The sequence below is a fragment of the Coregonus clupeaformis genome, chromosome 14 (genome assembly GCF_020615455.1).
Source record: "Coregonus clupeaformis isolate EN_2021a chromosome 14, ASM2061545v1, whole genome shotgun sequence".
In the NCBI taxonomy this organism is placed as follows: domain Eukaryota; kingdom Metazoa; phylum Chordata; class Actinopteri; order Salmoniformes; family Salmonidae; genus Coregonus; species Coregonus clupeaformis.
The window spans coordinates 37,910,542-37,937,397 of NC_059205.1; the positions used below are offsets into that span (position 1 = coordinate 37,910,542).

The 26,856-nt window shown below is 43.1% G+C and overlaps 1 protein-coding gene across 1 annotated transcript in view; it reads left to right on the plus strand.

The window, feature by feature from the left end:
• Positions 1-911: 911 nt before the first annotated feature.
• The window catches only part of LOC121580937 (XK-related protein 4), a 101,388-nt gene continuing 75,443 nt past the window's right edge, over positions 912-26,856 (plus strand). Inside the window, exon 1 of the mRNA XM_041896150.2 lies at positions 912-2,135. Coding sequence (XP_041752084.1) covers positions 1,450-2,135 — 686 coding nt within the window. The 5' untranslated portion in view covers positions 912-1,449. The remainder of the gene's footprint in view (positions 2,136-26,856) is intronic.

Consider the following 26,856-nt stretch of genomic DNA (forward strand, 5'->3'; position numbering starts at 1 on the left):
AGCCCGCAAATGCCAGAATGGATATAATACAAGAATTTGGTCCTTTTCTTTTACATTTTTTTGTTGTTGGTCATTTAGCAGACGTTCTTATCCAGAGCGACTTACAGTTAGTGAGTGCATAAATTTTTCATACTTGCCATATTCTAATAATTCTCATGTGCCAACGTTTCGCTAGGGTCCGTGCCATGGCGAAACTTGCATTACTGTATATCTGAAATAATTGGATGGTGAAACTTGCCAGCCAACCAGAAAACCAAGACGAAGCAATTCAGGCATTCTTGAAAGTCAGGACAATTCTTGTCCTACAAATAAATAGTATTTCTTATACATGAAAAAAAAGATTTTGCAAGCAGTAGGCATTTATAATTAAATGTGGAGTGGAGCTTTATAGTTACACAGTGACATCACGTGCCCGACGTAGGCTACGTTCAAAATGATTCAGCAATCATCATTTATTCGAAAAACACCGTTTCCATCATCATTTATTTTTAAGAAGTTCGACAAAAGAAAAATCCATCCCTGTCAAATGGATAATTTTTTTTGTCGATCTTTAGAAAGTTTCTCCTATATCTGCCGTTTCCATTATACATGTCGCAATTATTATTTTTTGTCGAATAAACCCGGGTCAACCTGCCTTATGACGGTCTCGGGTCCCTCTAGTGATAAACGAGGGGACTTGGTCACCCACCCGCGCGTTCTATATGAGCAGTAAAGTATGAAGGAGGTTTGACGCGGGAGCTGTCCATGTTGCTGAATTAACCGTTTTATGCACTTTAACCACCATGGATAAATATATATGGATAAATAGCCTATATATGTGAATAGTGGAATTGACTACTTAACCACAAATCAGCACGTGCTATTGGGTGCGTCACTGCTCCAGTTATTTATAGCTATTGTATTATCTCATTGTGGCAGCACGAAAGCCCCATTCCCTCTGGATTAGGATAATATTGTATTTTGAGCATCATTGGTCAAGTGTTTAGTCTATCTGAAATATTGGCTATATGCCTACAATTCATTTGATTGTAGTCCTTTGGAATACATTTTTATCCCCGCACATTTTCATAACAGGTCAGTAAAACAGGTAGCATATTATTATTATTTTTCATGCCTATTTGGATGAATCAGGCCTGTCAGAGTGAATTGCAATATGCTGAAGCCCTATTGTGGCTATTGGGGAGAACTGTGAGGTGAGGAGCAATTGTGAAAGAGTTGCAAAGCAATGATGTCATAGTTTTAAGTATGTGCCATGGGAGAGCATATGGTTCGTACCCGCTGCCGAGCGGCAGTGTTGCTTTGTTATGAACAGGCGGCGCTGTAGCTGGCTGAAGAGTAGGTCGCCCAGCCCAGTATATTTTCACCTGGAAAATAGAAGCCGAGGGGGAGACGAGAAAACCGGAGGAGAAAAGACGGTGTTGGCAAGAGGAGAAAGAGAAAGCTACGATAATGGCCGCTAAATCGGATGGGGTATTGAAAATGAAAAAGAGCGATGTGGCTTTCACGCCTTTGCAGAATTCGGACCACTCGGGCTCAGTACAAGGACTCGTTCCAGGATCGCAGCCGGATTCGGGAACCGGGGATGGGGACTTTGTGAATGGGGAATCTCGGTGCTGTGGTTCTAATTCGACATGTCTTCGCCTTGGCAGAGAGCAGCACACAAAATACACGATATGGGACTGTCTATGGATCCTCGCCGCAGTGGCGGTGTATTTCGCCGATGTAGGCACCGATATTTGGCTTTCTGTCGACTATTACCTCCGTCGCGAGTACTGGTGGTTCGGGCTCACACTATTTTTTGTGGTGTTAGGGTCGTTCTCCGTCCAAGTCTTCAGTTTCCGATGGTTCGTCCACGATTTCAGCACCGAGGAGAGCTCAAATGCCGCCGGTGCGGCAAACTGCTCATCCCACATGGACGGGAAGCTGCTGAGCGGTTCTACTTCACATGGAGATGTGGGCGCCCACCCGTCCACACCTCAAAAACAGGCATCCACCGCCAGCAAGAGCAACACCACAAGCAACAGTAACAGCAGCACCGCAACCCGGACTAATAAGCAAAGGTCGGCGTCCTGTTCAGTCTTTATCTGGTCCGCTCTATCCGTCATCCACATCTTGCAGCTTGGGCAGATTTGGAGGTAAGCGTTTTATATGCTATTTTGAATGAATGGAGTAGCAACAGCCCATTAGCCTAGTAAGCCTACGTATGTTCCGACTGCACGTAGGCCTACACATTTGGTACACTTGGCTCCCATCATGCCCAAGAGGGTCTACAATTATTCGTTATTAGGCACCACCTGCCATTGAACGTATAGCGTTTCATCTTTTACGCGCACTGTAAAGCCCTTTGAGTGCCCTGAGTAGCCTCTTGGTGGGGTGATTGGTGTTATGTCTTGAATAAACAATAACTGGGAGAGAAAATAGTTTGTCGTAAAACAAAATGGTATCATATTTCATGATGTGATATCCATGTGAATGTGCTTGATCAAATGGCGAACTCAAAGTTGTGCATGCAGAATTGAATTCCTCATACCACAGGCCGAGATGTATGCAGCCCAGTTTAGTATACAAATGTGTTACTCATTACAACTAGGCCTATTATTTACAAACAAGTACAGTGTGTGTATGGAAAAAAACAGTAATAAATCACATTGATCTCCCTAAATTAAGAATATATCAAATATATATTTTAGACATTTGGGTTCTGAACATTGAGGTTGAGGGTATGTTGTGTGCTATAGAATGTGTGTGTCAAGTAGACCTCAACACATGAGGATAAGATATCAATACTGTTCCCCAACTGGCGGCCGGTGGTTTTATTTGGTTTTCTGAGCAGAACATATATATAGTGCCTTCGGAAAGTATTCAGCCCCTTGACTTTTTCCACATTTTGTTACGTTACAGCCTTATTCTAAAATGGATTTTAAAAAATTGAATCCTCAGCAATCTACACGCAATACCACATAATGACAAAGCGAAAACAGGTTTTTAGACATTTTTGCAAATGTATAAAAAAACAAAAACAGAAACGCCTTATTTACATACACTACCAGTCAAAGGTTTGTACACACCTACTCATTCAAGGGTTTTTCTTTATTTTTACTATTTTTTACATTGTAGACTAATAGTGAAGACATCAAAACTATGAAATAACACATATGGAATCATGTAGTAACCAAAAAAGTGTTAAACAAATCAAAATATATTTTATATATTTGAGATTCTTCAAATAGCCACCCTTTGCCTTGATGACAGCTTTGCACACTCTTGGCATTCTCTCAACCAGCTTCATGAGGTAGTCACCTGGAATGCATTTAAATTAACAGGTGTGCCTTCTTAAAAGTTAAGTTGTGGAATTTCTTTCCTTCTTAATGAGCCAATCAGTTGTGTTGTGACAAGGGAGGGGGGGTGGTGGGGGTATACAGAAGATAGCCCTATTTGGTAAAAGACCAAGTCCATATTGTGGCAAGAACAGCTCAAATAAGCAAAGAGAAACGACAGTCCATCATTAGTTTAAGACATGAAGGACAGTCAATACGGAAACGTTTCTTCAAGTGCAGTCACAAAAAAACATCAAGCGCTATGATGAAACTGGCTCTCATGAGGACCACCACAGGAATGGAAGACCCAGAGTTACCTCTGCTGCAGAGGATACGTTCATTAGAGTTACCAGCCTCAGAAATTGCAGCCCAAATAAATTCTTCACAGAGTTCAAGTCACAGACACATCTCAACATCAACTGTTCAGAGGGTACTGTGTGAATCAGGCCTTCATGGTCGAATTGCTGCAAAGAAACCACTCCTAAAGGACACCAATAATAAGAAGAGACCTGCTTGGGCCAAGAAACACGAGCAATGGACATTAGACCAGTGGAAATGTGTCCTTTGGTCTGGAATCCAAATTGGAGATTTTTGTCTTTGTGAGACGCGGTGTGGGTGAATGGATGATCTCCGCATGTGTAGTTCCCACCGTAAAGCATGGAGGAGGAGGTGTTATGGTGTGGGGGTGCTTTGCTGGTGACACTGGTGTCAGTGATTTATTTAGAATTCAAGGCACACTAAACCAGCATGGCTACCACAGCATTCTGCAGCGATACGCCATCCAATCTGGTTTGGGCTTAGTGGGACTACCATTTGTTTTTCAACAGGACAATGATCCAACACACCTCCAGGCTTTGTAAGGGCTATTTTACCAAGAAGGAGAATGATGGAGTGCTGCATCAGATGACCTGGCCTCTACAGTCACCCGACCTCAACCCAATTGAAATGGTTTGGGATGAGTCGGGCGGTAGAGTGAAGGAAAAGCAGCCAACAAGTGCTCAGCATATGTGGGAACTCCTTCAAGACAGTGGGAAAAGCATTCCAGCTGAAGGTTTTGGTTACTACATGATTCCATATGTGTTATTTCATAGTTTTGATGTCTTCACTATTATTCTACAATGTAGAAAATAGTACAAATAAAGAAGAACCCTTGAATGAGTAGGTGTGTCCAAACTTTTGACTGGTATTGTAAGTATTCAGACCCTTTGCTATGAGACTCGAAATTGAGCTCAGGTGCATCCTGTTTCCATTGATCATCCTTGAGATGTTTCTACAACTTGATTGGAGTCCACCTGTGATAAATTCAATTGATTGGACATGATTTGGAAAGGCACACGCCTGTCTATATAAGGTCCCACAGTTGACAGTGCATGTCAGAGAAAAAACCAAGCCATGAGGTCGAAGGAATTGTCCGTAGAGCTCCGAGACAGGATTGTGTCGAGGCACAGATCTGGGGAAGTGTACCAAAACATTTATGCAGCATTGAAGGTCCCCAAGAACACAGTGGCCTCCATCATTCTTAAATTGAAGAAGTTTGTAACCACCAAGACTCTTCCTAGAGCTGGCCGCCTGGCCAAACTGAGGTGAGGAGGGCCTTGGTCAGGGAGGTGACCAAGAACCCGATGGTCACTCTGACAGAGCTCTAGAGTTCCTCTGTGGAGATGGGAGAACCTTCCAGAAGGGCAACCGTCTCTGCAGCGCTCCACCAATCAGGTCTTTATGGTAGAGTGGCCAGACGGAAGCCACTCCTCAGTAAAAGGCACATGACAGCCCGCTTGGAGTTTGCCAAAAGGCACCTAAAGACTCTCAGACCATGAGAAACAAGATTCTCTGGTCTGATGAAACCAATATTGAACTCTTTGGCCTGAATGCCAAGCGTCACTTCTGGTGGAAACCTGGCACAATCCCTATGGTGAAGCATGGTTGTGGCAGCATCATGCTGTGGGGATGTTTTTCAGCGGCAGGGACTGGGAGACTAGTCAGGATTGAGGCAAAGATGAACGGAGCAAAGTACAGAGGATCCTTGATGAAAACCTGCTCCAGAGCGCTCAGGATCTCAGACTGGGGCGAAGGTTCACCTTCCAAAAGGACAACGACCCTAAGCACACACCCAAGACAACGCAGGAGTGGCTTTGGGACAACTCTCTGAATGTCCTTGAGTGGCCCAGCCAGAGCACGGACTTGAACCCGATCGAACATCTCTGGATAGACCTGAAAATAGCTGTGCAGCAACGCTCCCCAGCCAACCTGTCAGAGCTTGAGAGGATCTGCAGAGAAGAATGGGAGAAACTCCCCAAATACAGCTTGTAGTGTTATACCCAAGAAGACTCAAGGGTGTAATCGCTGTCAAAGGTGCTTCAACAAAGTACTGAGTAAAGGGTCTGAATACTTATGTAAATGTGATATTTCAGTAGTTTTTTTGTATAAATGTAAACAAAGTTTTTGCTTTGTCATTATGGGGTATTGTGTGTAGATTGATGAGGGAACAAAACAAGTTAATCAATTCACCATTGGAGAGGCGTGTACACGTGAGAGGGACTTGGTATAGAGAAGCATTGGGACACGCTCTCCCGAAGGAAGGGATAATGTAGCGACCTTAACCCAACACCTAGCGACCTTGTCAAGAGGTTTGGACCTCTTGGCATAACAGTTAAGGTGTTGGCTTGACAGTCGCTGGACCCAGGTTCGAGTCCCGGTTTGGGCTCCCCCTGAATTTGCTACAATACATACTCCTTTTGCAAAGAGCACATAATGTCAGAATAAATGGAATCTCATGAAAATTCACTACATTAATTTGAAGTTCAAAATCTATATAGAAACCTATACTGATGTAGGTGTGATATTGAAAAAAACCACATTGTAAATCCATTATTAATGAGATTGAGCTTTAACTTAAAATGTACTTCATTAAATAGCACGCTATTAGTGGAGATTGCTTCCATTCTCAATTCAATGTCTCCCTGGTGGCATCCTATTTTGTGCATCCATTGTGTTCCAGTCACACACAGCCTACAGTAGGCCACATGTTATCTGTTATCTGGGCCAATTTAATGTGTGTGTGTGTGTGTGCTTGCAACACCAGGGTTGTGGGTTCGATTCCCACGTGGGACCAGTACAAAAAAAGTACGAAACTTTTGACTGGTATTGTATGCACTCACTTCTGTAAATCGCTCTGGATAAGATCATCTGCTAAATGACAAAATTGTGGGTGGGTGTGCACTTTATTATGTTTTATTAATTTTCTGTTCCAGCCATGAGTCTGTCCTCCGATTTATTAAAGTGCCAGCAGCCACCATTGGTTCTTGGGCCTTGGTGCCCATTGGGAGGTGTAGTCTCAGAGCGGGTAACCCTGGTAATTGAGCGTCAGTGGGTGTGTGGCATAGCCTGGATGGTAAGGGTATCACATGATCTACTATAATGTGAATTTTATGTGGGCTTGCACCCTTGACTCCTTATGTGACTCCTTGACTCCTTGCACCCTTGACTCCTTCACTTCCCTGCTCACTGCCATACAATAGCATTAGCATTGAGCACACTTTTGTATTTGGGTTCATCATTCTCATGTCACATTGTCTGGGACATTGAGAATACTGTAGATCTGACTCCACCAGGGTGTGTGTATCCTCAGAGAGTAGACAGGCTATTGTTGAGACATGCTGTGCACATGGCAGCGGGCACAGTAGTCTGGGGGAAATCAGGCATAGTTGAGGGATGCATCCCAAATGGCACCCTATTCTCTATGTAGGACTGAAATCCTAAACAAGTGATGGTATTTCAGTCCTGGCCCGTAGCAGGTAACCCTAATTGACTCTTGTTTTAAGTCACATCCTCGTTCGAGGCATAAGCCTAATTGTACAGTCCTGGGAAATATACCAAAAACTCAAACATTCATTAATAAGTGCATCGACGACGACGTCCCCACAGTGACTGTACGTACATATCCCAACCAGAAGCCATGGATTACAGGCAACATCCGCACTGAACTAAAGGCTAGAGCTTCCACTTTCAAGGAGCGGGACACTAATCCAGGTGCTTATAATAAATCACGCTACGACCTCCGACTATCCATCAAATCAAATTGTATTTGTCACATGCGCCGAATACAAAAGGTAGACCTTACCGTGAAATGCTTACTTACGAGCCCTTAACCAACAGTGCAGAGTTTTTAAAAACTAAGTAAGAAAAATGTGCTAAATAAACTAAAGGAAAAATAATAACAATAACATGGCTATATACAAGGGGTACCGGTACCGAGTCAATGTGCAGGGGTACAGGTTAGTCGAGGTAATTGTGATAATATGTACATGTACAGTTGAAGTCGGAAGTTTACATACACTTAGGTTGGAGTCATTAAAACATGTTTTTTCAACCACTCCACAAATTTCTTGTTAACAAACTATAGTTTTGGCAAGTCGGTTAGGACATCTCCCGCAAATAAGATTTGATTTGATCTACTTTGTGCATGACACAAGTAATTCTTCCAACAATTGTTTACAGACAGATTATTTCACTTATAATTCACTGTATCACAATTCCAGTTTGTCAAAGGTTTACATCCAAAAATTCCAGAAAATGATGTCATGGCTTTAGAAGCTTCTGATAGGCTAATTTACATCATTTGAGTCAATTGGAGGTGTACCTGTGGATGTATTTCAAGGCCTACCTTCAAACTCAGTGCCTCTTTGCTTGACATCATGGGAAATTCAAAAGAAATCAGCCAAGACCTCAGAAAAAAATTGTAGACCTCCACAAGTCTGGTTCATCCTTGGGAGCAATTTCCAAATGCCTGAAGGTACCACGTTCATCTGTACAAACAATAGTACGCAAGTATAAACACCATGGGACCACGAGGCCGTCATACCGCTCAGGAAGGAGACGCCTTCTGTCTCCTAGAGATGAACGTACTTTGGTGCGAAAAGTACAAATCAATCCCAGAACAACAGGAAAGGATCTTGTGAAGATGATGGAGGGAACAGGTACAAAATTATCTATATCCACAGTAAAACAAGTGCTATATCGACATAACCTGAAAGGCCGCTCAGCAAGGAATAGGCCACTGCTCCAAAACCACCATAAAAAAGCCAGACTACGGTTTGCAACTGCACATGGGGACAAGGATCGTACTTTTTGGAGATATGTCCTCTGGTCTGTTGAAACACAAAAAGAACTGTTTGGCCATAATGGCCATCGTTATGTTTGGAGGAAAAAGGGGGTTGCTTGCAAGCAGAAGAACACCATCCCAACCGTGAAGAACGGGGGTGGCAGCATCATGCTGCGAGCAAGGAGGCCTACAAACCTGACTCGGTTACACCAGCTCTGTCAGGAGCAATGGGCCAAAATTCACCCACTTATTGTGGGAAGCCTGTGGAAGGCTACCCGAAACATTTGACCCAAGTTAAACAAGTTAAAGGCAATGCTACAAAATACTAATTTAGTGTATGATAAACTTCTGACCCACTGGGAATGTGATGAATGAAATAAAATATGAAATAAATCAAATAATTAAGTGGTGATCCTAATTGACCTAAAACAGGGAATTTTTACTAGGATTAAATGTCAGGAATTGTGAAAAACTGAGTTTAAATGTATTTGGCTAAGGTTTATGTACAGTGAGGGAAAAAAGTATTTGATCCCCTGCTGATTTTGTACGTTTGCCCACTGACAAAGAAATGATCAGTCTATAATTTTAATGGTAGGTTTATTTGAACAGTGAGAGACAGAATACCAACATAAACATCCAGAAAAACGCATGTCAAAAATGTTATAAATTGATTTGCATTTTAATGAGGGAAATAAGTATTTGACCACCTCTCAATCAGAAAGATTTCTGGCTCCCAGGTGTCTTTTATACAGGTAATGAGCTGAGATTAGGAGCACACTCTTAAATGGAGTGCTGCTAATTTCAGTTTGTTACCTGTATAGAAGCCACCTGTCCACAGTAGCAATCAATCAATCAGATTCCAAACTCTCCACCATGGCCAAGACCAAAGAGCTCTCCAAGGATGTCAGGTACAAGATTGTAGACCTACACAAGGCTGGAATGGGCTACAAGACCATCGCCAAGCAGCTTGGTGAGAAGGTGACAACAGTTGGTGTGATTATTCGCAAATGGAAGAAACACAAAAGACCTGTCAATCTCCCTCGGCCTGGGGCTCCATGCAAGATCTCACCTCGTGGAGTTGCAATGATCATGAGAACGGTGAGGAATCAGCCCATAACTACACAGGAGGATCTTGTCAATGATCTCAAGGCAGCTGGGACCATAGTCACCAAGAAAACAATTGGTAACACACTACGCCGTGAAGGACTGAAATCCTGTAGCGCCCGCAAGGTCCCCCTGCTCAAGAAAGCACATATACAGGGCCGTCTGAAGTTTGCCAATGAACATCTGAATGATTCAGAGGAGAACTGGGTGAAAGTGTTGTGGTCAGATAAGACCAAAATCAAGATCTTTGGCATCAACTCAACTCGCCGTGTTTGGAGGAGGAAGAATGCTGCCTATGACCCCAAGAACACCATCCCCACCGTCAAACATGGAGGTGGAAACATTATGCTTTGGGGTTGTTTTTCTGCTAAGGGGACAGGACAACTTCACCGCGTCAAAGGGACGATGGACTGGGCCATGTACCGTCAAATCTTGGGTGAGAACATCCTTCCCTCAGCCAGGGCATTGAAAATGGGTCGTGGATTGGTATTCCAGCATGACAATGACCCAAAACACACGGCCAAGGCAACAAAGGAGTGGCTCAAGAAGAAGCACATTAAGGTCCTGGAGTGGCCTAGCCAGTCTCCAGACCTTAATCCCATAGAAAATCTGTGGAGGGAGCTGAAGGTTCGAGTTGCCAAACGTCAGCCTCGAAACCTTAATGACTTGGAGAAGATCTGCAAAGAGGAGTGGAACAAAATCCCTCCTTAGATGTGTGCAAACCTGTTGGCCAACTACAAGAAACATCTGACCTCTGTGATTGCCAACAAAGGTTTTGCCACCAAGTACTAAGTCATGTTTTGCAGAGGGGTCAAATACTTTTTTCCCTCTTTAAAATGCAAATCAATTTATAACATTTTTGACATTCGTTTTTCTGGATTCTTTTGTTGTTATTCTGTCTCTCACTGTTCAAATAAACCTACCATTAAAATTATAGACTGATCATGCCTTTGTCAGTGGGCAAACGTACAAAATCAGCAGGGGATCAAATACTTTTTTCCCTCACTTTAAACTTCAACTGTAGGTAGGGGTAAAGTGAATATGCATAGATTATATGCAGAGAGTAGCAGCAGCGTTTGTGTGTGTGTGTGTGTGTGTGTGTGTGTGTGTGGCGTCAATATGCATATGTGTATGTGTGTGTGTGTGTGTTGGAGTGTCAGTGTAGTATGTGAGAGTGTGTGGTTAGAGTCCAGTGAGTGTACATCGAGTCTGTTCAAGAGAGTCAGGGCAAAAAATTGTAATAAAATAAGGGGGTCATTGAGAGCATCTTGACTGGCTGTATCACCTCTTCGTATGGCAACTGCTTGGCATCCGACCGCAAGGCGCTACAGAGGGTAGTGCGTACGGCCCAGTACATCACTGGGGCCGAGCTCCTTGACATCCAGGACCTCTATACCAGGCAGTGTCAGAGGAAGGCCCTAGAAATGGTTAGACTCCAGCCACCCAAGTCATATACTGTTCCCTTTCAGTCGGTCAACTTCGGTACAACATACTATGGGGAGTCGCACTCTCGCGACTTCGATTGAAGGATATACAATCACACCTGACAAGGCCAATGAAATCCATGCTTTGCTGGAAGTCCCACCTTCCACAGGTGACAAGCGTGAGGCTCAGATTCATACATTCAATTATTAATGTATGAACTCACTACTGTAAGTCGCTCTGGATAAGAGCGTCTGATAAATGACTAAAATTTTAAACAAAAAACATAGTGCTCACCCCCTGGATGTTTTGTGCTGAAGTTTGTACTTGTCTCTTATTCACGAAAAATGTGTTATTCTTCAATTTGCTGGTGCAATGAGTAAGATGGCTAAGAAAACAACTGAGACAACGATTGCTAAGCTGGGTTCGGGGTCAATATCATGCAGTTATAGCATTTCTCTGAAAGATACTCACGATCTACGTGTAGTTTATCTCGGCTTGGAGCACGCTCAGGCGGCCCTCACTCGAACCAGTCCGTGTGCGCATTGCCACGCACTGCGTACAAACTCCCTGGAAATACTTGTTGTATTCTTGAGGAAGCTTGGAATTACTGATGGCCGACATTCCTTTCCCGGATTCCGGTACCTCGGCTGGGCCAAGATGCAGAAAGCGGAGATAGATTGGGTGGTCGGAGCAAATGTCTTGTCTGCCTGGGGTTGGGGTATGCGGTGGCTGCCTGAGCCCAAGCCGGCTCCTGTGCGCTCTGTCGCTGGTTACGGGAGGCTAGTCGAAGAGAGAGGGTGGACAGGTTCAGTGGGTATCCTCCGTCAAATGTGTCGGCCTCTGTCAAGCACCGCATGCCTCTCTTCCCAGACTTGTTGATGAAGGGTCCTGTCCCACCTTGATGATGCGGTCCTACGTGGGCTTTCGAGACCTGGCTAGCTAAACAAGCACTGCGTAGCCTGCTAGCCAGGTTTGCTACTTGCCGAGGCAAGATAGCTATTCCTCTCTCCCCACAGTGGAGTTGCTGGGGTAGCTCTCTTTTTTAGTATACATAGCATTACGTCGCTTGGTTAGCTGGCCTAGCTTAGACTAAAAAGCCTCCTGGCTAACGTCGGCTAGCATGCTTAACTTATTAGCTTTCCCCCGGCGTTATGGCAACCCCATTCCTACTTTCAATTTCTGCAGTTGGAGGGAGTGGAGGAAGCGGGGTTTGTGGGCACCTCCGATGAGGAAGTAGCCCCCAAGCCTTTGGCTATGGTAACCCCCGTAGCGAGGGGCCAGTGCGCCCCTCCAAAAAAACATTACTGTGCCCCCATGTTTGGTTACGGTCCAAACGGGGTACTACGTCAGCCATTGCCAGAGCCCCCTTGGTGGGTCATTACTGGGATTCATTGCTGATTCCTGCCTGTAGCTCACTAGTCCCTACGAGGTGTCAAGTGATACAGGTTATGGGCTCTATAGGCGATTTGTTGTTGGTAGCGGAGTTAAGGGAACGAGCAGGGTTGGACACAACCACGCTATTATCCCACAGTCTCTGTGGTTCATATGAGCCCTGAACTGAGCTGTCTGTCTCTAGCTCAATGCTCTTCATTCCTGGGAATTAAATTAATTACGAATCGCCCCTGCCTGTTACCACAGAAGGAGTCAGTTTTTCAGAGCTGTCTATCACATTCCCAACTAGGTTACAAAGCACATTGTCGCCAGTACCTTTTACTGGTCAGTCGGGTAACCTCCATGATAGCGTTTCGTTCCCTGGGTCTGTTTTTAATTTGTGCGGTCCAGTGCTTGGTGCCAGATGGTTACCAGAACATTATCTTACCGTCTAAACCAGTAAGGCTCATTGTGAAAACAGTACCCCCAAGTGGCACTGCCAATCGAGTTACGCCACTGATCGCCTGAGCCTGTGTAGCCAGAGTGGGCCGGGCTTTAGGCAGACCTTGTTCCACAGTGTTCACGGGTGTCAAAAGTATTGTGTCTCCTACATGTGAGTTCGATGAAAAGTGTCCCTTCTCCATGTTCAGACACACGATTGTCAGGAGTGGTGGAAATGGAAGAACTATCTCTCCCAGTCCACAAGGTGGCATCCCGCCCATTCAGATGGCACTTCACGGGAGTCTCGCTGACTGCTCCGACTAATGGTGCACATGTGCAGTGTCGCCATGGATCATGCAAACAGTGACGTCAGGGTACAGGCTACAATTTGTTGTAAGTCCCCCTCGCTTCTGCAGCATCATCACGTCGACTGTTCCCGAAGGCCTCAGCGCCCGTTTTGAGGGAGGACATTTCCTCTTGTCTCCAGAAGCAGACAAGCCGAGTGGTTCCTATGTCGAAGATCCGGGATGCTGGTACAGCCGGTATTTCCTGGTTAAGAAAAGGAACAGGACTTTGGGTCCCATTCTAGACCTACGTGCCCTCAGCAAACACAGAGTATTTGTATTTAGTGTTTATAATGGATCCCCATTAGCTGCTGCGAAGGCAGCTTCTACTCTTCCTGGGGTCCAGCAAAATTAAGGTAGTTATACAATTTTAAAAACATTACAATACATTCATAACATATTTCAGAACACACTAAGTGTGTGCCCTCAGGCCCCTACTCCACTAACACATATCTACAACACAAAATCCATGTGTACGTGTGTGTATAGTGCGTATGTAATCATGTGTGTGTATGCATGTGTTTGTGCCAATGTTTGTGTTGCTTCACAGTCCATACTGTTCCATACGGTGTATTTGTATCTGTTTTTTAAATCAAAGTTTACTGCTTGCATCAGTTACTTGATGTGGAATATAGTTCCATGTAGTCATGGCTCTATGTAGTACTGTGCGCCTCCCATAGTCTGTTCTGGACTTGGGGACTGTAAAGAGACCTCTGGTGGCATGTCTTGTGGGGTATGCATGGGTGTCCGAGCTGTGTGCCAGTAGTTCAAACAGACAGCTCGGTGCATTCAACATGTCAATACCTCTCACAAATACAAGTAGTGATGAAGTCATTCTCTCCTCCACTTTGAGCCAGGAGAGATTGACATGCATATTATTAATATTAGCTCTCTGTGTACATCCAAGGGCCAGCCGTGCTGCCCTGTTATGAGCCAATTGCAATTTTCCTAAGTCCCTCTTTGTGGCACCTGACCACACGACTGAACAGTAGTCCACGTGCGACAAAACTAGGGCCTGTAGGACCTGCCTTGTTGATAGTGCTGTTAAGAAGGTAAAGGAGCATTTTATTATGGACAGACTTCTCCCCATCTTAGCTACTGTTGTATCAATATGTTTTGACCATGACAGTTTACAATCCAGGGTTACTCCAAGCAGTTTAGTCACCTCAACTTGCTCAATTTCCACATTATTTATTACAAGATTTAGTTGAGGTTTAGGGTTTAGTCAATGATTTGTCCCAAATACAACACTTTTAGTTTTTTTTAAATATTTAGGACTAACTTATTCCTTGCCACCCTTTCTGAAACTAACTGAGCCTCTTTGTTAAGTGTTGCAGTCATTTCAGTCACTGTAGTAGCTGATGTGTATAGTGTTGAGTCATCCTCATACATAGACACACTGGCTTTACTCAAAGCCAAAGGCATGTCGTTAGTAAAGATTGAAAAAAAGTAAGGGGCCTAGACAGCTGCCCTGGGGAATTCCTGATTCTACCTGGATTATGTTGGAGAGGCTTCCATTAAAGAACACCATCTGTGTTCTGTTAGACAAGCCATAACAATAAGTTTGTCCAGCAGCAGACTATGATCGATAATGTCAAAAACCACACTGAAGTCTAACAAAACAGCCCCCACAATCTTTTTATCATCAATTTCTCTCAGCCAATCATCAGTCATTTGTGTAAGTGCTGTGCTTGTTGAATGTCCTTCCCTATAATCGTGCTGGAAATCTGTTGTCAATTTGTTTACTGTAAAATAGCATTGTATCTGGTCAAACACCATTTTTTCCTAAACTTTACTAAGGGTTGGTAACAGTCTGATTGGTCAGCTATTTGAGCCAGTAAAGGGGGCTTTACTATTCTTAGGTAGCGGAATGACTTTTGCTTCACTCCAGGCCTGAGGGCACACACTTTCTTGTAGGCTTAAATTGAAGATATGGCAAATAGGAGTGGCAATGTCGTCCGCCATTATCCTTAGTAATTTTCCATCCAAATTGTCAGACCCCGGTGGCTTGTCATTGTTGATAGACAACAATAACTTCTACACTCACTTTACGGAATTCAAAATTACAATCCTTGTCTTTCATTATTTGGTCAGATATACTTGGATGTGTAGTGTCACCGTTGTTGCTGACATGTCATGCCTAAATTTGCTAATCTTGCCAATTAAAAAATTATTAAAGTAATTGGAAATATCAGTCGGTTTTGTGATGAATGAGCCATCTGATTCAATGAATGATGGAGCTGAGTTTGCCTTTTTTCCCAAAATGTCATTTAAGGTGCTCCAAAGCTTTTTACAATCATTCTTTATGTCATTTATCTTAGTTTCATAGTGTAGTTTCTTCTTCTTTTTATTCAGTTTAGTCACATGATTTCTCAATTTGCAGTACATTTGCCAATCAGTTGTGCAGCCAGACTTATTTGCCATTCCTTTTCCCTCATCCCTCTCAACCATACCATTTTTCAATTCCTCATCAATCCACAGGGATTTAACAGTTTTTACAGTCGTTGTCTTAATGGGTGCATGCTTATCAGTAACTGGGATAAGCAATTTCATAAATATGTCAAGTGCAGCGTCTGTCTGCTCCTCATTACACACAACGGACCAACAAATATTATTTATATCAACAACATAGGAATCACTACAAAACGTATTGTATGACCTCTTATACACTATATTAGGCCCAGCCTTTGGTTTTCCTAGATATGGCTACTATATTTTGATCACTACATCCAATGGATCTGGATACTGCTTTCAAGCAAATTTCTGCAGCATTACTAAAGATGTGATCAATACATGTTGATGATTTCATTCCTGTGCTGTTTGTAAGTTCCCTGGTAGGTTGACTGATAACCTGAACCAGATTGCAGGCACTGGTTACAGTTCAAAGCTTTTCTTGAATGGGCAGCTTGATGAAAGCCAGTCAATATTTAAATCACCCAGAAAATATACCTCTCTGTTGATATCACATACATTATCAAGCATTTCACATGTTATCGAAATACTGACTGTTAGCACTTGGTGGTCTATAGCAGCTTCCCACAATAATGGGCTTTAGGTGAGGCAGATGAACCTGTAGCCATATTACATCAACAGTATTTAACATGAGATCCTCTCTAAGCTTAATTTTATTTATTTATTTCACCTTTATTTAACCAGGTAAGCCAGTTGAGAACAAGTTCTCATTTACAACTGCGACCTGGCCAAGATAAAGCAAAGCAGTGCGATAAAAACAACAACACAGAGTTACATATGGGGGAAAAAAAACATAAAGTCAAAAAATACAACAGAAAATATATATAGAGTGTGTGCAAATGTTGCAAGTTATGGAGGTAAGGCAATAAATAGGCTATAGTGCAAAATAATTACAATTAGTATTAACACTAGAATGATAGATGTGCAAGAGATTATGTGCAAATAGAGATACTGGGGTGCAAATGAGCAAAATATATAACAATATAGGGATGAGGTAGTTGGGTGGGCTAATTTCAGATGGGCTGTGTACAGGTGCAGTGATCGGTAAGGTGCTCTGACAACTGATGCTTAAAGTTAGTGAGGGAGATAAGAGTCTCCAGCTTCAGAGATTTTTGCAATTCGTTCCAGTCATTGGCAGCAGAGAACTGGAAGGAATGGCGGCCAAAGGAGGTGTTGGCTTTGGGGATGACCAGTGAGATATACCTGCTGGAGCGCAGACTACGGGTGGGTGTTGCTATGGTGACCAATAAGCTAAGATAAGGCGGGGATTTGCCTAGCAGTGATTTATAGATGGCCTGGAGCCAGTGGGTTTGACGACGAACATGTAGTGAGGACCAGCCAACAAGAGCGTACAGGTCACAGTGGTGGGTAGTGTATGGGGCTTTGGAGACAAAACGGATGGCACTGTGATAGACTACATCCAATTTGCTGAGTAGAGTGTTGGAGGCTATTTTGTAAATGACATCGCCGAAGTCAAGGATTGGTAGGATAGTCAGTTTTACGAGGGGATGTTTGGCAGCATGAGTGAAGGAGGCTTTGTTGTGAAATAGGAAGCCGATTCTAGATTTAACTTTGGATTGGAGATTCTTAATGTGAGTCTGGAAGGAGAGTTTACAGTCTAACCAGACACCTAGGTATTTGTAGTTGTCCACATACTCTAGGTCAGACCTGTCAAGAGTAGTGATTCTAGTCGGGCGGGTGCCAGCAGCATTCGATTGAAGAGCATGCATTTAGTTTTACTAGTGTTTAAGAGCAGTTGGAGGCTACTGAAGGAGTGTTGTATGGCATTGAAGCTCGTTTGGAGGTTTGTTAACACAGTGTCCAATGAAGGGCCAGATGTATACAAAATGGTGTCGTCTGCGTAGAGGTGGATCTGAGAGTCACCAGCAGCAAGAGCGACATCATTGATATACACGGAGAAAAGAGTCGGCCCAAGAATTGAACCCTGTGGCACCCCCATAGAGACTGCCATAGGTCCAGACAACAGGCCCTCCGATTTGACACATTGAACTCTATCTGAGAAGTAGTTGGTGAACCAGGCGAGGCAGTCATTTGAGAAACCAAGGCTATTTAGTCTGCCAATAAGAATGCGGTGGTTGACAGAGTCGAAAGCCTTGGCCAGGTCGATGAAGACGGCTGCACAGTACTGTCTATTATCGATCGCGGTTATAATATCGTTTACAGAAGTGTGGTTCTGAATATAAACAGCAATACCTCCACCATTGGGATTTCAGTATTTTCTGTAAATGTTATAACTTTGTATTGCTACCACTGTTTCATCAAAGATAGTATCTAAGTGAGTTTCATCTGTTACTAGCAAGTGATTAATTTCATGAACCTTGTTTCTTAAGCTACATATGTTAACGTGGGCTATTTTGAGCACTTTTCTGGGATGCTTCGTTGTTCTCATTGCTTTACTGGGACGCTTAGCAGATGTAGATATTATCATGTTATTTATGTTAGTGCAGGGTGATCTGCACACAGTGGACTTCCTTCTAGGGCACACCGCCTCAGTGCTAACAACATAAAACTGGTTCATAGGCACATGATTGCTGCATAGCTGTAGGATCAGCAGAGGCATTCAGGGCAGTTAGAGGGACATAAATTAGGTTACTTACATTGTGTCTACCAATGCCCCTGGTATAATGTACATTTGCTAAAGCATTATGACAACTTAGCGACACAATGGTAGGGATTAACTGAGCTGGGCTTGGGTCTACAAACTCAGAATGCTCACGAGCTGCCGGCTATTACAGCCGATTGGCTGGTGGCGGCAGAGTCGAGGGGGCAAGCAGTGTTACACACATCCATGCCACTATCCCGTATTCAGTCACTAGGCTTCATAAGCAACCAGAAAAATAACTTTCTGACTCCATCTCAGTGCATTCCATTTCTGGGCCTCGAGCTAGACTCACTCGCATATCACACGTTTCTATCCCCACAGGGTGTGTCCGGGTTCCGGCTCTGCTTCCAAATTTCGGCTGGGTCACACAGTGTGTTTTCAACAATGCCTATGCCTATTGTGGATGATGGCTTCTATGATGGAAGCAGTTCCCATGGGGCTATGGTTGATACAACACTTCCAATGCTGAGTGCTAGCCACACTCCTGGGCGCATCTCGCAGCCTAAGCCGATTGCTTCGGCTGTCCCTGTCAGGCCTACGGGCCATGGCCCATTGGTGGGATCCTCCGCTATTGTAAGGGGGCTCCCATGGGCTGAGTTGTATCCCACAAGTTGATCACGACAGACACATCCCCTCGAGGGTGGGGTGCGCTGTATGCAGGCAACTCGATTGTGGGGTATGGACACTGGTGCGGAGCGCACTGCATATCAATTACCCAGAGCTCCTAACGGTGTATCTGGCACTCAGTGCTTCCCCCTGCTTTTGTTGGGCCGGCTTGTGCTGGTCAGAACCGACAATATGTCAGTGGTGGCTTCTCCCTCATAACCTTGGCTCGCTTCCTATTTCTGGGGAGCAGTGAGCATATGCTCTCGCTTCGGGCGACACATGTCCCTGGTTGCCTCAACTCGGGTGCAGATTTTTTATCTAGGTGGGGCCCTCTCTCTCAGGAGTGGAGGCTACACCCCTGGGTGGTCTCCCTGATATGGGAAATGTTCAGCAGGGCCGACGTAGATATTTACACATTGCGAGAAAACGCGCAGGGTCGTCTATTTTTCTCGATGAGAGGGCCAATCTGATGGCTAGAGGTTTACCACCGAATATTATTGCTACCATTCAGTCCTCAAGGCCGCCCTCCACGAGAGTGGCAAGCGTTTGAGCTCTGTTGTCAAGATAAAGGGCTGGTTCCTTTTCAGTGCTCTGTGAGGGACATCCTAATGTTCCTACATGAGCTTTTCAAGCATTCTCCACTTTAAAAGTACACATGGTCGCTATCTCAGCATGTCATGTGGAAATTGATGGAGCCTTGATGTAGCAAATTTGTCCTTATACTAATCAAAGAACCAAAGTATTTCAGAGTTTTTGTAGAATTAAGTTAGACTTTATTACATACGCAATAGAGCCAAGGTGGTTTGCAAAGCATCTGATTGTCCACCTCCCAGCTCTCAGTTTATATAGTAATTTTACATTTTAGCTTAACCCCTCCCTCTTTGGTTCCACCACCACTGTCTCCAGTTTCCACCTCTTGACCGCTCCACCCACTTCCTTAGTTTATGATAGTGACGAAATCTGACTTCTATTCAGTTTGGAAACAATGGTGGTGTGACCAATTAAGCTTTGTCATGCACAAATAACAGCCCTGTCATGTAAAAATAATAATGTTCAGTATGAACTTTGTTCAACCCTGGCTCACCCTGGCTTGACCTGGAGATTGATTGTGGACAACATAGCAGGCCCACAATCAATCTCTCAAACATACCCAAGCCTAACTCCTCTGTCCCACCCTGTCACGCTGTAATTTAATCAGGAAGACGCTCAAGGAGAGACAAAGGGTTCAGCCTGGTTTCAGTCACTGATAAGATAAGACAACCGAAGACAGGTCAGATGACCAGAGAACAAACAAATAAACCCAATGAGAGAAACCAATTACGTTCTTGCCTATCAACAGAGATGTATCAATGTTTAAACCTGGCTCTGTGTTTGTTGATTAACCATGTCTATCCCATAGTCCACTGTAAAATCCTCATCATATGGTTAAAATCTAACACAATTCCCTGAGCTATTTCCCTGCTCTGTTTCAGGCCTCTTCTTGTCATGTTGTCATTAACTATTTAACCATACATTGTTAGCTTGTGATGATGTAATTAACTATGCTTAGTATGCTTAACTGGGAAAAAAACACATCAATCCCCCCTTTGGGACTTACAGTTGAAGTCGGAAGTTTACATACACTTAGGTTGGAGTCAATAAAATTAGTTTTTCAACCACTCCACACATTTCTTGTTACCAAACTATAGTTTTGGCAAGTCGGTTAGGACAACTACCTTGTGCATGACACAAGTAATTTTTCCAACAATTGTTTACAGATAGATTATTTCACTTCTAATTCACTGTATCACAGTGGGTCAGAAGTTTACATTCAGTAAGTTGACTGTGCCTTTAAACAGCTTGGAAAATTCCAGAAAATGATGTCATGGCTTTAGAAGCTTCTGATAGGCTAATTGACATCATTTGAGTCAATTGGAGGTGTACCTGTGGATGTATTTCAAGGCCTACCTTCAAACTCAGTGCCTCTTTGCTTGACATCATGGGAAAATCAAAAGAAATCAGCCAAGACCTCAGAAAATCTTTCCAAACGCCTGAAGGTACCACGTTCATCTGTACAAACAATACTACGCAAGTATAAACACCATGGGACCACGCAGCCATCATACCGCTCAGGAAGGAGACGTGTTCTGTCTCCTAGAGATGAACGTCTTTGGTGCGAAAAGTGCAAATCAATCCCAGAACAACAGCAAAGGACCTTGTGAAAATGCTGGAGGAAACAGGTACAAAAGTATCTATATCCACAGTAAAACGAGTCCTATATCGACATAACTTGAAAGGCCGCTCAGCAAGGAAGAAGCCACTGCTCGAAAACCGCCATAAAAAAGCCAGGACTACGGTTTGCAACTGCACATGGGGACAAAATCTTACTTTTTGGAGAAATGTCCTCTGGTCTGATGAAACACAAATAGAACTGTTTGGCCATAATGACAATTGTTATGTTTGGAGGAAAAAGGGGGATGTTTGCAAGCAGAAGAACACCATCCCAACTGTGAAGCACGGGGTGGCAGCATCATGCTGTGGGGGTGCTTTGCTGCAGGAGGGACTGGTGCACTTCACAAAATAGATGGCATCATGAGGAAGGAAAATTATGTGGATTTATTGAAGCAACATCTCAAGACATCAGTCAGGAAGTTAAAGCTTGGTCGCAAATGGGTCTTCCAAATGGACAATGACCCCAAGTTGTGGCAAAATGGCTTAAGGACAACAATGTCAAGGTATTGGAGTGGCCATCACAAAGCCCTGACCTCAATTATATAGAAAATGTGTGGGCAGAACTGAAAAAGCGTGTGCGAGCAAGGAGGCCTACAAACCTGACTCGGTTACACCAGCTCTGTCAGGAGGAATGGGCCAAAATTCACCCAACTTATTGTGGGAAGCTTGTGGAAGGCTACCCGAAACGTTTGACCCAAGTTAAACAATTTAAAGTCAATGCTACCAAAAACGAATTGAGTGTATGTAAACTTCTGACCCACTGGGAATGTGATGAAATAAATAAAAGCTAAAATAAATAATTCTCTCTACTATTATTCTGACATTTCACATTCTTAAAATAAAGTGGTGATCCTAACTGACCTAAGACAGGGAATCTTTACTAGGATTAAATGTCAGGAATTGTGAAAAACTGAGTTTAAATGTATTTGGCTAAGGTGTATGTAAACCTCCGACTTCAACTGTAATAGTCCCATATCAATACATCCAAATACTTCAGATGTATATAGTGACTAATATATGAATACTGTGACATAACAATCAACATGTTCATGATTTAAGACACAATCGTTGCATTAACATTATATTTCCAAAACAGTAAGATTCAAAGGTTTCTACTCAAAATAAATCATATACGTGTATCCTAACACATTAAAACTAACGTAGCGTTGTTTTAACCATGATCTCTATTTAAGACAGTTATTTTGCGATAGTATACGCAATACCAAGGAATGTTGAGAATAGTGTCAACATCTTTAGTTATTAACATATTAATAACTTACTCACATCAATCAGTCAGCTTACAACTCATAATCATAATCAAATTAATTATCCAAAACAAATTTAGAATGACAATTCTTAGTGATTCACATTGGTCCTATCACTCAAAGTTAAAACCCTCAACTTAGCACCCATTGACACTGGCAGAATATACTTTTATATTAACATACAGTATAATTATCCATAATTCTAGCATTAGCTTCCTCATAAGGAGAATAACTACAGATCAGTATCTCAATGCATTCTTAGCTAAATTACTATAAAACAGTGTGTAGACCTCCTTAATCAACCTGATACTCCAAATTACAACCCTTTCCTTCCCCGGGACTCAATCTTCTGGCGTCTCTTTATTATGTTCTTCAGATAGCTTCATAGTTCAACTTGGATTGCCCATGACAATGTCCCAATTTCAATGTCTCACCTGAGCCGCCACCACCTCTACCCCCATTATGTTTTGTCCATGTATACCAGCATCATGAGAGATGTTGTATTTGAACAGATCTCTCTTCATGCCCACTCCACATGGACTCCTGTCACACTCCTGAGAGAAAAGGCATGAGAGAAAAGACAGTTGATAGCTTCGATTGGATGCTGGTTCTGATTCAGGTCTCCTGGTAGAAGTGGTGCTGGATAGGACCCTATTCAACGCCTTTGTTGCTCCTCTTCAGCCGGTTAGAGTTTCTTTTTTTTATTGAGGTTCACACCGTTCTTGACAGAATTATCGCTGCTATGCATCAAGACACCATCTGTAGTAACCTCGAGAGAGGACAGATCATAACAGTTTAGTTGAGTTCATTTCCAATCCAAGAAATCCATATAAGCATTGACTATATGACAAATTATTATTACCAATTATTCTTAATACCAATTTCTAATATTCTCCCCTTATCACCCTGTCGACTTCACCGCAGAGTGACAGGATCAGAAATTCTTGGAGGTCTTGTATGAACTTGGATGTCTTGGATGTTCTTGGAGGTCTGTCCCTCCGCTGAAGGAATCAGCCAGAGCACGTAGCTCATCAGTAGCATTCCCATTGCCATCCTCCCCCATCTCCTGATTCTGGCCAGCTCCAGCATCCTCAGCTCCCTCATCTTTAAGTCGTCGGTTTCCTTATGGTACTCTGGTGCAGTGGTTTAGATGATACCAGGTCGAGCTCCCCTCTATCCGAATAGCCGTCGGTGCAGTCTGGATGACGATGTATGGTCTCTTTGGCACGGGACCTTCTTCCGTCACTAGGTTCTCCGGATCATGCAGAGTCCCTCTCAATCCATCGACATCGGTCTGCGGAGAGAGTCCTTTTGGCAGCGTACCAATAGGGAAGCTCGGAGTCACTACTGCAAAGACACACAGACACAGACAGACACAAAAGAAAACACTGCTACCCAATGGCGGAGCCATCTTCCTCTTCTGGGGTTGGAACTCTCCTATAGTGGGACACATGGATCCAGGTATCTGTCTCTGCCACTTTTACCGTCATCGAGGTGGTCAGCAACACCTGGTATGGGCCCCTCCACCTAGGGTCTTTCCAGCTCTTTCTTCTGTAGTCTTTTACCGCCACAAAGTCTCCAGGGCACAGACAATGCTCAGATTCTCCTGCTAGGTTGGGCAGAGAAGCCTTCACCCGTGGGAAAAAAGTCTTAAGAACATTGTTAGGTGAGACATGAGTATGCTACTGTACCATGTCTTCTCATCAGTCAGGAGAAGCCCTGAGATTAGGAAGTGCACATTCTTGCAGCTTGATGTAGTCCACTAGTTTCAGAGACAGGCCCTTTTTGTACTTTGTCTCTTGCCACAAATACATTTGCACATAAAACATTCCATCTAACCCATAACACATGAATTACTACTGCTGTGTGTGCCCCTTTAATATATATTATTTCTAACCCATGAAAACCCCCTAAACTAAAAATAAAAAACCCTATACAACTAACATTTTATAATAGGTGGATTGTGTGTGGTTATTTGAAAACCATATGCTAAAAAAATTAACAAAAATAGCCAGGCCTTATTTAATTGGGTAGCTCCCTCTTATGACCTAATCCGGATACGTTTATACTTAATTTCACTAATCACTCTCCCAAGACAATAGTCTCGGGAAACATTTCAAAGAGAGAGAAAATCACTACCCTCATTCTCCTGGAAGAAAAAGTTGACATGTTGTTAACATTCGGTTATCATCAGAAATCCAACAAATAGTAATTACACACAAAACATGATGCAGATAATTCCACTGTACTACATCACATCAATAATTGTTTGTTTCAATCTAATTCCTTGTGACTACTCCAGAATAAGATAACCTCAAATCTCTCACAAGATGAAAACCACCCAAGGTTCTCTGAGTTTGCAATGAGTATTTTTAATTGATTACCCTTTAGACGTCATTTTCTGTAATTCACACAAGGATTATTCAACCCCAAAATCGGCTCCATTTGCTCCAATGTCAAATTATCGTGGTATCGTTACTGGATCAACGACATAGGAATTAGCTGTTTCGCCTTAGATTGTTCCTGTCACCCCTTTAAATGTCATATTTTATTCAGTCGCCAATATAATCAATTACTCAACATAAGGAATTAGTGATATTTGATCTCAGGCATCTATTATTAAAATTGGTTGAGACGTGATCTCCTACGTCTCCCTTAACATACATACTGTAGGGGACTTCCATCAGTCCTGGAAGAGAGAATCCCACTCAAAACTCCCGAGTTGCGCAGCGGTCTAATGCACTGCATTTCAGTGCTTGAGGCGTCACTACAGACCCCCTGGTTCGATTCCAGGCTGTATCACAACCGGCCGTGATTGGGAGTCCCATAGGGCGGAGCACAGCGTCGTCCGGGTTTGGCCGGTGTAGGCCGTCATTGTAAATAAGAATTTGTTCTTAACTGACTTGCCTAGTTAAATAAAGGTAAAAAATAAAAAAAATAAACACATCAGATAATACCATGTTCAATTAAGGGGAAAATACACCTTATAAAATAAACAAACCCATAACCCCTTTCCGGTAATCTAATCACTGCAACCTGTTGCATTTATTTAGTTAAAAATATAAACCTGTTGATTAACAAATCTAGAACCTTCAAAAAGTTGGTGCTGCCCCATCAGCGTAATAGTCAAAACTACCTGCCATCCACTGTTCAACGTAACAGAAACAGATTATCGTTGTAAAATTCATTAACTGTTTGCATAAATTACTGGTGTGTCACAATCGTCATAATGATTGGACCAAGGCGCAGCGTGATATGCGTACATCTCTTTAATAGTGTACTAGCAACACGATACAAAATACAAAACAACAAAACGAGTCCTCGGTCATGAACACAAACCAACACGGAACAAGATCCCACAAAACACAAGTGCACAACAGGCTGCCTAAGTATGGTTCCCAATCAGAGACAACAAGCAACAGCTGATTCACGTTGCCTCTGATTGAGAACCACCCCGGCCAACAAAGAAACACATAACCTAGAACAGAACATAGAAAACGAAACATACACTACACAAAGAAACTAACACCCTGGCTCAACATACAAGAGTCCCCAGAGCCAGGGCGTGACATGGTGTTACGCAAACTATAGAATTGACTAATAATAATTAGAAATTGTCAAATAACTTTTCTGATTCCCCTATTCAGACCTCTGATACAAATATCCCACTGCGTACCTTACATCTCTATATAGCCCAGCGAGCATGACTCTCTTTCACCCGCGGACTCAATTATGGCATTAGTAAAGTCTATCAACAAACCACCAATAACATATTTGCATTCACATTACTAGAAGGCATTATTTTAATTCCTGTCTATTCAAACAATTCAATTAGACATTTCTCATTTCCCAATTAGTCTACTTTCCTTTTAACCCAGAAAACCCTCTACAATCTCTATCATCCTCTACCTCTGTCTTTCCGTCCAAAGTTAATTTACCAGGTGACCAATTATTTTGAAATTATAGTCAAAACATCTATTCACAGGGAGGCCACTTTAATTACTATGTTATCCTAGGCCGCCATGGGTTGGTAGGACAATCCCTTTCGGATAATCTAATCCTTGCTACCAGTGATCCGGGTCAACATCATCAATGAAACAGATCTGCTTCCGTCCCTACCTGGGCTTGAACCAGGGACCCTCTGCACACATCGAAAACAATCACCCTCGAAGCACCGTTACCCATCGCTCCACAAAAGACACAGCCTTTGCAAAGCAAGGGAAACAACTACTTCAAGGTCTCAGAGCGAGTGACCTCACTGATGGAACGCTACTAGCATGCACCGCTAACTAGCTAGCCATTTCACACCGGTTACACTCACCCCCCTTTGACCTCCTCCTTTTCCGCAGCAACCAGTGATCCCACTACACCAAACTTAACCCATTATGTCCCTTACAGCCCGCTCGAGTTCAGCGAGCCCCAGTCGCTAACACCCGAAGACTAAAACATCTTCTATTCTTACTAGTAGACAAAAATAAAACCCATTCTCAAACAGCGTTCTGCGTTTACCTCTATCGTAGGGTTAAAAAACTAACTTGACAACTTTCACAATCCTAGATTGCTGTTGTAGCTTTAT